This window comes from Mauremys reevesii, linkage group 4 (genome assembly GCF_016161935.1).
Source record: "Mauremys reevesii isolate NIE-2019 linkage group 4, ASM1616193v1, whole genome shotgun sequence".
Taxonomy (NCBI): Eukaryota; Metazoa; Chordata; order Testudines; family Geoemydidae; genus Mauremys; species Mauremys reevesii.
The window spans coordinates 146,950,443-146,963,126 of record NC_052626.1 but is presented as its reverse complement, the minus strand read 5'-3'; the positions used below and the strand labels follow the sequence as shown (position 1 = coordinate 146,963,126).

Sequence of the window (12,684 nt, the reverse complement as noted above, 5' to 3'; positions counted from 1 at the left end):
CTTCAGAATTTTCAAAGTCTGCATCCCTAGCAGGCAACTGTATTTGCTAATATCTCTTCGTGGCATTCTACAGCTCGGCGTCATTTGAAAGGATGTAGAGAAACTAGAAAGGATCCAGAGAGGAGTGACAAAGGGATAGAATGCAAGTCATGTGAGCAAAGGCTGAAGGAACTGGGTATGTTTAGTTTGGAAAAGAGGAGATTAAGGACAGACATAATAGCCATATTCAAATACTTGAAACGTTGCTATAAAAAAGTTGGAGAAAAGTTTTTTCTCTCTCGCCACAGAGGGCAGGACAAGAGGCAATGGGTTCAAACTACAGCACAGCCGATTTAGATTAAACCTCAGGAAAAGCTTCCCAGCTGTCAGAGCAGTAGGACAATGGAACAAACCTGCCAAGGGAGGTTGTGGAAGCTCCTTCACTGGAGGTTTTCAAAAGGAGGCTGGAGACATCGGTCTTGGATTAGTCCAGGAGTCGGCAACCTTTCAGCAGTGCTGTGCTGAGTCTTCATTTATTCACTCTGATTTAAGGTTTCACGTGCCAGTAATACATTTTAACATTTTCAGAAGGTCTCTTTCTATAAGTCTGTAATATATAACTAACCTATTGTTGTATGTAAAGTAAAAAAGGTTTTTAAAATGCTTAAGAAGCTTCATTTAAAGTTAAATTAAAATTCAGAGCCCCCAGGACCGGTGGCCAGGACTCAGACAGCATGAGTGCCACTGAAATCAGCTCACTTCCCACTTCGGCATGCGTGCCATAGGTTGCCTACCCCTGGGTTAGTCAGACACAACAAACACTGCATCTTGGCTGGGGGTTAGACTAGAACACAACCCATGTGGTCCCTTCTAACCCTGTGGTTCTATGATTTTCTGAATTCTGCAACAACCTGATATAGAGCAGAAAGGTGGATGAGGTCTTTGAAAACCTATCCTTAAAGATGATCCCTCACTCTCACAGATCTTGGGAGACAGGCCAGTCCTCGCTTATAGACAGCCTCCCAACCTGAAGCAAATACTCACCAGCAACCGCACACCATACAACATAAACACTAACCCAGGAACCTATCCTTGCAATAAAGCCCGATGCCAGCTCTGTCCACATATCCATTCAAGTGACACCATCACAGGACCTAATCACATCAGACACACCATCAGGGGCTCGTACACCTGCACATCTACCAACGTGATATATGCCATCATGTGCCAGCAATGCCCCTCTGCCATGTACATTGGCCAAACCGGACAGTCTCTACGCAAAAGAATAAATGGACACAAATCTGACATCAGGAATCATAACATTCAAAAACCAGTGGGAGAACACTTCAACCTTTCTAACCACTCAGTGACAGACTTGAAGGTGGCAATTTTGCAACAAAAAAACTTCAAAAACAGACTCCAAAGAGAGACTGCTGAACTTGAATTAATATGCAAACTAGATACAATTAACTGTGGTTTAAACAAAGACTGGGAATGGTTGGGTCATTACACCAATTGAATCTATTTCCCTATGTTAAGTTCTCCTCACACCTTCTATGGGCCATCTTAATTATCACTTCAAAAAGTTTTTTTTCCTCCTGCTAACGATAGCTCATCTCAATTGATTACACTCTGCCTGTTGGTATGCATACTTCCACCTTTTCATGTTCTCTGTATGTATAAATATCTCCTGTCTGTGTGTTCCATTCTATGCATCCGAAGAAGTGAGCTTTAGCTCACGAAAGCTCATGCTGAAATAAATTTGTTAGTCTCTAAGGTGCCACAAGTACTCCTGTTTTTTTTGCGGATACAGACTAACACGGCTGCTACTCTGAAACCAGCCTTATATTGCAGCCCTTGCACCCTTCCATAATTAAATCATCAGTTAGGAACCAGGATATATTCATGACAAGTCAGCCAAAACCTCACATTGGAATAAAGTCCCAGAGTAAATTCCACAAAAACAATTCTTTTGGAGATAACTAAGTTAATATTCACAGAGGGGGTGTTTACATAACTAAAGGAGGTATCAATGAACAGCAGAGGTCAACAAAGGGAGGCTGTAGTTAAACCACGGTTGAAAGAAGCTCTCACACTTGTTCTGGCCCCTGGCACAGGCATGGAACTGGTATAACTCAGCAGGGAATCAGAAGCAACACAAGTGGGCTTGGAAAAGATCACCATTCAGGAGAGAAACAGCCTACTGAATACGGATACAAATAAAACCCCTCTCTCATGTTCACTGTGGAAATAGCTGATCACCCTCCCCCCCTCACCTGGTGTCAGAGCCCAGACTCCAACCTGAACCTGAATGTCTACACAGCTATATTTTTTGCCAGTAGTGCAATCCCCAGGAGACAGTCAATTGACCTGGCCTCTAAGACTCTCTGCCATGGGTTATTTTTCCTTTCTGCAGTGTAGAAAGACATTAAATCTCTATTAATCTCTCTCATGTACCCAGAATGTGTGGAGACAGTGAGAGTCAGACTCGATGATCATAATGGTCCCTTCTGACCTTTAAGTCTATGAGTCTATGAGGACCGGCCTTTCTTTCTCCGAAGATATTTTGAAAGCAGAGACATTAAGCAGCTTCATAGTGAATACACACCTGATAGCCACCTAGAACTCCACAATGAGATGCCCCGGTAGCAGGGAGTGTCGGTCAGACAGCGTCCAGGGAGACGTTTCCTTGGAATCCAAGTGGGTCCAAATGTGCTTGTTCTTCCACTTCAAGCTAATGAGAAAAATCTGAAATATACACGAGCTTTTTATTTTCATTCCATTATCCCTGTGTATCCACCCTGAACCCGCAAGACCTTCCATCGGAGCAGAGACTGGTGTGTTGGGGGAAGCCAGCGGAGCCCGTTTTGTACAGAACCTTTTTTCAACAGAGAGAGACCATTTCTCTCTAGGGCTGCTAATCTAGAATATTTCACCAGCAGAAAACCTGCTCGGAGAAGTTTAAAATGAAAACATTTGTTGTTCAAAACCATGAACTGCATTTAGAGAAAACAAAATCCCTAGCAACTTGATTCCTGGCAAATAAGCAGCATTTTTGTCTTAACTTTTCCCTTTTTTCATTTGAGGAGCGTATACAATAACTTAGCTCATTAAAGCACATTGGGCCAGATCCTTAGCTAGGGTAAATCATCACAGCTCTATTGAGGTTGATTGTCATAGCACCATCAATAACACCTGAGGATCTCTAGCCCCATATACAACCCTTCCCCCCGCCACATAAAAAATCACATGCCGCTTTCAGGGTATTTTAGGTTTTTTGTCCCATTTTACTGCAAATTATACAGTGAGAGATAATCAAGACAACATTTTGGTGGTAAAAGAGTCACCATTTTGAGAATAGGAAAAAAAACAACAACCTGTTTCTCATTGAAAAGAATGGATCTGGGTGTATTTACCAGGTAGCTGAAGAAAAGAAAACATTTATTTTACTCACGTTAGTCTTCGTCCTGTAATATTAAAGCTGCCTGTTGCAAGAGAGACATCTCTCTTTCTTTGATTCAAATGGCATAATTAGAGGCAGGGTGTATTTATGTGGTCTGCAAGCATTTGGAGACAGAATCCCTTAGAGCTGTCAATCTCACGCCTGGCACAAAGGGCGTCATTAAAATGCCCTTTAGGTCACATGGGAGCAGTAGATAGTGGGATGCCAATCTGTTGGCTTCTAACTTTGTGCAAGTTCTTTGAAGCGTTGATGCTGCTCTCCATCCCCTTCCCCTGTTTTAAATCTAAACCTCCCCCTAGCAATAATTATTTCCAGTCAGGAGTAAATGTGGAAAAGTTTATTGAAAATGCATTTTCTGTTACATGTATTTAATTATTTTGTAATTGCAGAGAAAATTAGAATTGAGTCATTCATAACACTTTTTTTTGAAAGCCCAGAGATAGGAAACATTATAAGCAGTTATCAGGTAGAATGCAATGGATTGAGATTAAGATGCTTTTTTTTTTTTCATCAGAGATGTCTAAAAACCTGGGATTGGAGTGGCAAAACTGGCGGAAGATGAGGGTTGAGGAGCACTGGCAGACTCAAGGGTTCAGAAAGGGCTGCAATAGTATAGAGGGATGGGTTGACTGGATGAACGCCAGGCCCCATTGTGTGTCCAGCCAGGTCAGAGGCACGATAGACAAACCCATCTCGCAAAGTTCTTACATCACTAAATGCAGCAGGAATAGTTATCAGAGAAGAAATGGGGGTCTTTGTCAATGTTTGTGCAGATGGCTCTTATAACACAAAAATATAGATATAGGAAAACCTGTCTAACAGAATCATGAACCAGCAATGCAAATTGCCTTTTGCTAACTAATAGAAAATAGATGCATTCAACTCACGCAGGTAAAATATATTCATGAAAGCATGGAATTTGTTTGTTGTTGCAGCTATCAGTGCAATTAAAAAGGAGATGTGATATAATCACAATAAGAAAATAGTGAATAGGTATAGTGCATTGTATTTAAAATGTTTTCTATTCATGCTGAAACTGTACTGTTAGATGACATAAGCTTTGCATGACCCTTGATCTGTATACAGCAGGAGAATTCAACATGGCTAGAAAAACACATTCAACCTGAGAGCCTTTAGTTATTCTCCTATGCTTGGCTCCTGCAACCATCTATCTATCTATCTATCTATCTATCTATCTATCTATCCCCTGACACTCCATCTATCTATCTATCTATCTATCTATCTATCTTAGTTTTATAGTATTAGCCAATATCATATATAATAGTAGGTATGTTTATACAAGTATGAATTGTATTTATCTTAAGATCTTCCAAAATTATTTTTACTTATGTTAGCCAAGGGGAGATGTGAACTATTGTAATCTCAGAGAATAGGGATGAGACAAATAATTTTGCTAACACTTCACTAACGTGCTTTATAACAAGTTTTTACTGGTAGAGGATACTTCTAAGGTTTTCCCAACTTTTCAAATATCGTCATCAAGACATAGATAATAAACTATTTATACGTGTTGTCCTGTTCACTTTCCAGTCTGTGCAAGCCTAGCAAAAACATTCAAAAACATGTCAAAGGTAAGAGATAAAAAAACCCTCAACTCTAGTATAGATAGAGACAGAGTCAAGCTGAGATTTTAAGCCAGTCTGATCTCTGCACTGTTACGATGCGGATAGGTTGGTAATATATGTAATCTTCCTTTCTCTGTTATGCTGCATTTATATGTTACTAATAATCTTTTATTCCTAAAAGTTGATTAAGCCTAGCCATTTGGCATTATTGAATTCAGTCGAACCTGTAACACGTAGTAATGATTTAGGACTGGACCCAGTGTGCCTTAAAGCCAAGTGCATAACTCCCACTGATTTCACTGATTCAAATCAAGCCCTTAAAGGGGGTGGGAAGAGGGAATTCTCTGAGCTTGTCCATTTTCCAAATGATTTTTATTTAAATATCTTGCACAAATATCTGAAGAGCTAAATTCAGCTTGGGCCAGTAAATGCAGCAAAATGAAATTTCCTCTCTCAGTAACATGACATGACCTGTCCCATTTTTGGATGGTATCTGTGCCATTAATAGTTTCTCTGTTTATACCTTGGAAACTAGTCCAAGTGATGCTTTAAAATGTCCTGTGATGGGAAGATGGATAAACTTAACTGCTGATCTGTCCCTTAGGTGAGATCCATTTTGATAGTGATAGCTATGGTTTCCAGCCTTATGTATTTGTCTGGCACATTTCATCCACTGAAGGATCTCCGAGGATGTCACAGGAGTCATATGCGCATTATTTCCCCCACTGCTTTATCACAGTTGCCGCTGTGGTGAGGACGATCTGGGCTAATGCAATGTAGCCAACATGAGACACATCAAGAGTTAACGGTCTAGTTGCCTCTTTGAACCTCTTTGGCCAAATCCATGGAGGACTGATGCAAAGCCTCCTGCACCTGCATCTTCCACCTGGTGGCCATCAAAGAGTTCTTTGGAACTGGCTCGTCTGTGTCTTCACAATATTTTGTGACTCCCTCACATTTGGGCTCTTGCCTTCACCTCTCCTGGGATGGAATCCCCAGACTCTCCCACTCTTAGGTTATCGCCTGCTGTGTATCTACAGGGGCTTCTCATCTGGGCGTGGGGCCTGCCAGTCTTCCCTTCGGGAGCTGTGATGAGTAATTAACACAGTGACCAGCTGTCTTAAAAAAACACACACCTGTATTTCATCTTAACAGCAAAACCACAGCGCAGCATGGGAGCAAAAGGATTTTCAAACAGTAAATCAGTCTACGTGCACGAATGTGCCACCTAAGGCTTAAGAACCCCCGGGGAGATTTGCTAGGCCCTTCTGCCCATGGCTATGTCAGCCTAGAGTCTCCCAAACAGCACCTGACAACTGCCCCCGCCCTCTCTAGAGATTTGCTTTTTAACCATTTCATATCCTTTCACTCTATTCCCACCTGTATAGGGGCTGAACTGCACTGAAAACTAACATCAGTGTAGCTACGTCCCTGGGGACCAGTTACCCAGGGTGCCTGCCTGGTGTGCTGCTGGGGGTGGGCTGGAGGGGTTACTGCCTGAATACCCAGGATCTGGGATCTCCCTGACTTCCAGGGAAGTACTCCATATCATCCCATATTGTCCTGAGTTAGGATGATTCTTTTTTTTTTATATCTCAACATTTTCCATAAGAGAGAAATTCCATTCTCAGGCCAGCCCCTCTCACTTCTATTTATTATTAAATCATGAAATTCATCCTCTCAGATTCAGTGAGGAATAATTTTCTGGTATATTGTCTTCCTCAAGGCGTCCTTCACCTCCTTGTTCCTCAGGCTGTAGATCAGGGGGTTCAACATGGGGATCACAAGGGTATAGAACACGGACACCACTTTGTCGTACTCCGCTGAGTTGCTGGATGTGGGTCGTAAGTACATAAAGAACAGAGCTCCATACAGTATGGACACAGTCGTCAGGTGGGAGGCACAGGTGGAGAAGGCTTTTCGTCTGCCCTGGTTGGAGCGGATCCGTAAGATGGCCACCATGATAGAAACATAGGAAACGAGTATGACCAGGAAAGTACTTAATGCAACTACGGCGGCAAAGAGGAAATGCACAGTGTCACCCATGTGTGTGTCAGAGCAGCAGAGTTTCTGGAGTGGGGGGAGGTCACAGAAAAAGTGATCAATGATATTAGGACCACAGAAGGACAGGCTGAACAAAGAGCCTGTGTGCACAATGGCATTAACGGAGGCATAAATGTATGATGCAGCTACCAGCTGGACACAGACTTTCTTGGACATGATGAGCGTGTACATCAGCGGCTTGCATATAGCTATGAAGCGATCATACGCCATCACAGCCAGAAGCAAAGCTTCAGAGTTCACGGAGAAGGAGTGAAAGAAAAATTGCGTGGTGCACCCAGCAAAGGAAATAACTTTCCTCTCTGCTAAGAAGTTCACCAGTGCCTTAGGGGCAATAATGGAAGAGTAAGTGATGTCTACAAGGGACAAGTTGCTGAGGAAAAAATACATGGGGGTGTGTAGCCGCGTCTCGATCCTGATTAAAGAGATCATGCTGAGGTTCCCCAAAAGGCTCATGGTGTAGATAAACAAAAATATCCCAAAGAGGAGAGCTTGCAGCGATCGACTGCCTTTGAATCCTAGAAGGATGAACATCGACACTCCAGTGTGATTGCCATGCGCCATATATTCAGGTGCTGTTGGGGTAAAAGAAAGAAACACAGCCAAGATAAAGTTTATGGTTCAAGATTAACCGAATGGGACTGGGAGGTGGATACCACCATTGTGAAATACAGTAGAAAGCCAAGTTATGCTGTTCTGGTTATGTGACATTTGCAAACTTAAACTAATTTCATTGGAGTATGTATAATTGCCAAGATTTTACTCCTTTTAAATAAAAATAAAATAAAATAGAAAGATCACTTCAGAATTTTCAAAGTTTGCATCCCTAGCAGGTAATGGCATTTGCTAATATCTCTTCGTGGCATTCTACAGCTCAGCATCATTTGAAAGAATGTAGAGAAACTAGAAAGGATCCAGAGAGGAGTGACAAAGGGATGGAATGCAAGTAATGTGAGCAGAGGCTGAAAGAACTGGGTATGTTTAGTTTGGAAAAGAGGAGATTAAGGACGGACATGATAGCCATCTTCAAATACTTGAAACATTGCTATAAGAAAGTTGGAGAAAAGTTTTTTTCTCTCTTGCCACAGAGAGCAGGACAAGAGGCAATGCGTTCAAACTACAGAACAGCCGATTTAGATTAAACCTCAGGAAAACTTCCTATCTGTAATAACAATAGGACAATGCAACAAACCTGCCAAGGGAGGTTGTGGAAGCCCCTTCACTGGAGGTTTTCAAAAGGAAGCTGGATCACCATCAGTCTTCGGTTAGTCAGACACAACAAACACTGCATCTTGGCTGGGTTAGACTAGAACATGACCCATGTGGTGCCTTCCAACTATATGGTTCTATGATTCTCTGAACTCTGCAACAATCTGATATAGAACAGAAAGGTGGAGGAAGTGTTTGAAAAACAGCCTCATATTGCAGCACTAGCACCCTTCCATATTTAAATCGTCAGTTAGGAACCAGTATATATTTATGACAAGTCAACCAAAATCTCACATTTGGAATAAAGTCCCAGAGTAAATTCCACAAAAACAATTCTTTTGGAGATAACTAAGTGAATATTCACAGAGGGGGTGTTTACATAACTAAAGGAGGTATGAATGAACAGCAAAGGTCAACAAAGGGAGGCCGTAGTTAAATCATGGTTGAAAGAAGCTCTCACACTTGTTCTGGCCTTTGGCATTGGCATGGAACTGGCATAACTCAACGGGGATCAGAAGCAACACAAGTGGGTTTGGAAAAGATCACCATTCAGGAGAGAAACAGTCTATGGAACAGTGATACAAATAAAACCCTTCTTTCTCTCTCTCTCATGTTCACTATGGCAATATCTGATCACCCGCCCACCTCGCCTGGTGTCAGAGCCCAGACTCCAGCCTGAGCCTGAATGTCTACACAGCTATTTTTTGCGCTGTAGCGCAAGCCACACAAGGCAGAATCAATTGACTTGGCCTCTAAGACTCTCTGACATGGGTTACTTTTCCTTTCTGCAGTGTAGACATACTTTGAAGCTCTGTAAATCTCTCTCATGTACCCAGAGTGCGTGGAGACAGTGGGAGTCAGACTAGATGATCATAATGGTCCCTCCTGACATTAAAGACTATGAGGACCGGCCTTTCTTTCTCCGAAGCTATTTTTAAAGCAAAGACATTAAGCAGCTTCATAGTGAATACACACCCGATAGCCACCTAGAACTCCACAATGAGATGCCTCAGTAGCAGGGAGTGTCGGTCAGACAGCGTCCAGGGAGACTTTTCCTTGGAATCGAAGTGGGTCCAAATGTGCTTGTTCTTCCACTTCAAGCTAATGAGAAAAATCTGAAATATACACGAGCTTTTTATTTTCATTCCATTACCCCTGTGTATCCACCCTGAACCTGCAAGACCTTCCATCGGAGCAGAAACTGGTGTGTTGGGGGAAGCCAGTGCTGCCCGTTCTGTACAGAACCTTCTTTCAACAGAGAGAGACCATCTCTCTCTAGGGCTGCCAATCTAGAATATGTCACCAGCAGAAAACCTGCTCGGAGAAGTTTAAAATGAAAACCTTTTTTGTTCAAAAGCATGAACCTTATTTTAAAAAAAATAAAAATCCTTTGCAACTTGATTCCTGACAAACAAGGGGTATTTTTATCTTTCTTTTTCCTTTTTTTTTCATTTGAGGAGCGTATACAATAACTTGGCTCATTAAAGCACATTGGGCCAGATCCTTAGTGTAAATCATCACAACTCTATTGTGGTCCATGCTGCTATGATAATCAACAACAGCTGAGGGTCTCTATCCCCATATAAGACCCTGTCAAAAAAATCACATGCTGCTTTCTGGGTATTTTAGGCTTTTTATCCCATTTTACTGCAAATTATACAATGAGAGATAATCAAGGCAACATTTTGGTGGTAAAAGAGTCACCATTTTGAGAATAAGGGGTGGGGGAAACTGTTTCTCATTGAAAAGAATGGATCTGGGTGTATTTACCAGGTAGCTGAAGAAAAGAAAACATTTATTTTACTCACGTTAGTCTTCGTCCTGTAATATTAAAGCTGCCTGTTGCAAGAGAGACATCTCCCCTTCTTGGATTCAAAAGGAGTAATTAGAGGCAGGGCGTATTTATGTGGTCTGCTGGCATTTGGAGACAGAATCCCTTAGAGCTGTCAATCTTAGGTCTGGCACAAAGGGCATCATTAAAATGCCCTTTAGGTCACATGGGAGCAGTAGATAGTGGGATGCCAATCTGTTGGCTTCTAACTTTGTTCAAGTTCTTTGAAGCACTGATGGTGCTCTCCGTCCCTTTCCCCTGTTTTATGCATTCCATAAATCTGAACATTCCCCCAGGAAGAATTACTTCCAGTCAGGAGTAAATGTTTATTGAAAATGCATTTTCTGTTACATTTACTGAATTATTTTGTAATTGCTGAGAAAATAAGAATTGAGTAATTCATGACATTGGTATTTTGAGAGCCCCAAAATAGAAACTTTATAAGCAGTTACCAGGTAGAATGCAATGGATCAGGATTAAGATGCTTTTTTTCCCCCAGAGATGTCTAAAAGCCTGGGACTGGAGTGGCAAAAATGACTGAAGATCAGGATTGAGGGGCACTGGCAGACTCAGTGGTTCAGAAAGGTCTGCAATAGCATAGAGTGATGCATAGAGTAATGGGATGAAGGGCATGGCTGGGGGCATATCTCACCCTATATAAGCAATAATGTGTGTCTCTCTCTAGCAGTGATGATGAAATGGAATTTTAAAAATACCAGGATGAGCATGTCATGATAGGGACTAGCAACTTGTGATTCTACTATGGAAAATCATTCCTCATTGATCTACTATAATTCTTTCATTTTGCCGACAAAAGAGTGAGTATGGGAGGAACCGTTTGACATAATATACTTGGAATTTCTTTGACAAAGTCCCTCACATAAGGCTATTAAAGAAGTTAGGTAGTCGTGGAATATGAGGCAAAATACTGTCACGAATGAGAAAATGCTTACGCAACAGAAAATAAGTGCCCAGATCCTCAGAGATATCTAGACTCATAACATCCGTTGATTTCAGTGGAAATTAGGAGCCTACCTACCTTTGAGCATCTGGGCCAAAGAGTAGAATAAATCATCAATTTCAACACCGCAACAGGTAAAATATGGGTTGACACAATGTTCAGCATTAGGACTGGTGGTGTTTCAAATATGTATTAATGATCTGGTACAGGGGGCGAGCAGTGAGGTGGCAAAATTTGCAGATGACATGGAATAGTTTTGGTGAGTCCAGGCTGGGGAATGAGAGTGAAAACTTCAGAGGGACCTAGCTGAAAGTTGTGTGAATGGGCAGCTCAGTGGCAGGTGAAATTAACTGTTGACAAAGGATTTGAACAGCTCACGCACAATTCTGTGTTCTAAGGTCAGAACTGCCAGTGAAACATTCTCTAATGTTACCAGAAAGAGCTGAATGTCTTTTTGGAAATGTTTCCCTGCGGCTTTAGGGGAGTTATTGTTTGGGTGTCTCGTGTGGCAATTCTTCTCAAAGAGCTGGGGTGTCTGGCAGTATTGTATCTCCCATTGTTCTGATACTGGGGTGCCCAGCCTATGGCCTGCAGTCCATATATGGGCCGCCAGAGCATTTTGTAAGGTCTGCAGCCTGTTTCAACACAATCTACTGATGGCCAATTCAGGGGCGTTGAAACGATTTATTTAGTGGGGCTGCTGGAAGCCATTGAACCAAACTGTAAACCCTGTATATGATGGAAACCACCTGAAATCAGGGGGTGCAGCAGACCCCCTAGGTCCAGCACCTAGGGGACAATTCACTAGTGTTTTGGCACCATGTTTACATCATTTTAGTTTACACATGTGTGTAAATAGACCATTCTGTACATAGAAACAACCCACAGATGCACAAAACACGCTGAACATAAAATATAAATCAATATCGGTTACTTTAAATCTTATTAAAACGTGTAGAATCTGCATGCCCCCACCCCCTAGTGTTTGGTTCATGTGGCCCTCCTGTGTAATAGGGTTGGGCATCACTGTAGTCTGATCCATTAAAACAATTTCTTATGGCCCAAATCCTTGGGAGTTAGGTGCCTAAATAACGTTGAGGATTCCTATATGTTCCTATATGCAGCGCTAGTCAGGAAAGCAAAACTAACATGTCAGACTGCATAAGGGATAAGATAGATTTACAGATTTTAAGGCCAGAAGGGACCATTATTATAATTATATATTACAATTAATATTGAGCAGCACTTTTTGTTTAAAGGTCTTCTCTTCTATATGCTTAAAGATCCGATTGCTTCTTTGGATTAGATTTTCTGTTTTACGTCTCTGTTGAACCAAGAGCATTTCCAAGCAGCCTGTTGTTACAGCAACGTGCATGACCCCTGAGTCTGAACTCATGTGGCTGACCAGAGCAACTGCCAGTGCCGTAATCACTAAAGGGCAAGTTTTAGCACATTAGCTCGAGAGGAGCTAAAGTGAGTCTGCCTAACCGGGCTGGGAGGCGAGCTCCCAGCCGCAGTATAGAAATACCCTGTGTAGCTTAAGGCTAGGTCCACTTAATGTAAGGGTGTTTTACACTTAAAACACTACAGTGTA

At 41.9% G+C, this 12,684-nt stretch overlaps 1 protein-coding gene across 1 annotated transcript; it reads right to left on the bottom strand.

The window, feature by feature from the left end:
- Positions 1-6,714: 6,714 nt before the first annotated feature.
- LOC120403474 (olfactory receptor 1020-like) lies at positions 6,715-7,812 on the bottom strand. Its single transcript, XM_039534545.1, has one exon. The coding sequence runs from the start codon at positions 7,651-7,653 to the stop codon at positions 6,715-6,717; it is 939 nt and encodes a 312-aa protein (XP_039390479.1). The 5' UTR covers positions 7,654-7,812.
- Positions 7,813-12,684: the final 4,872 nt, after the last annotated feature.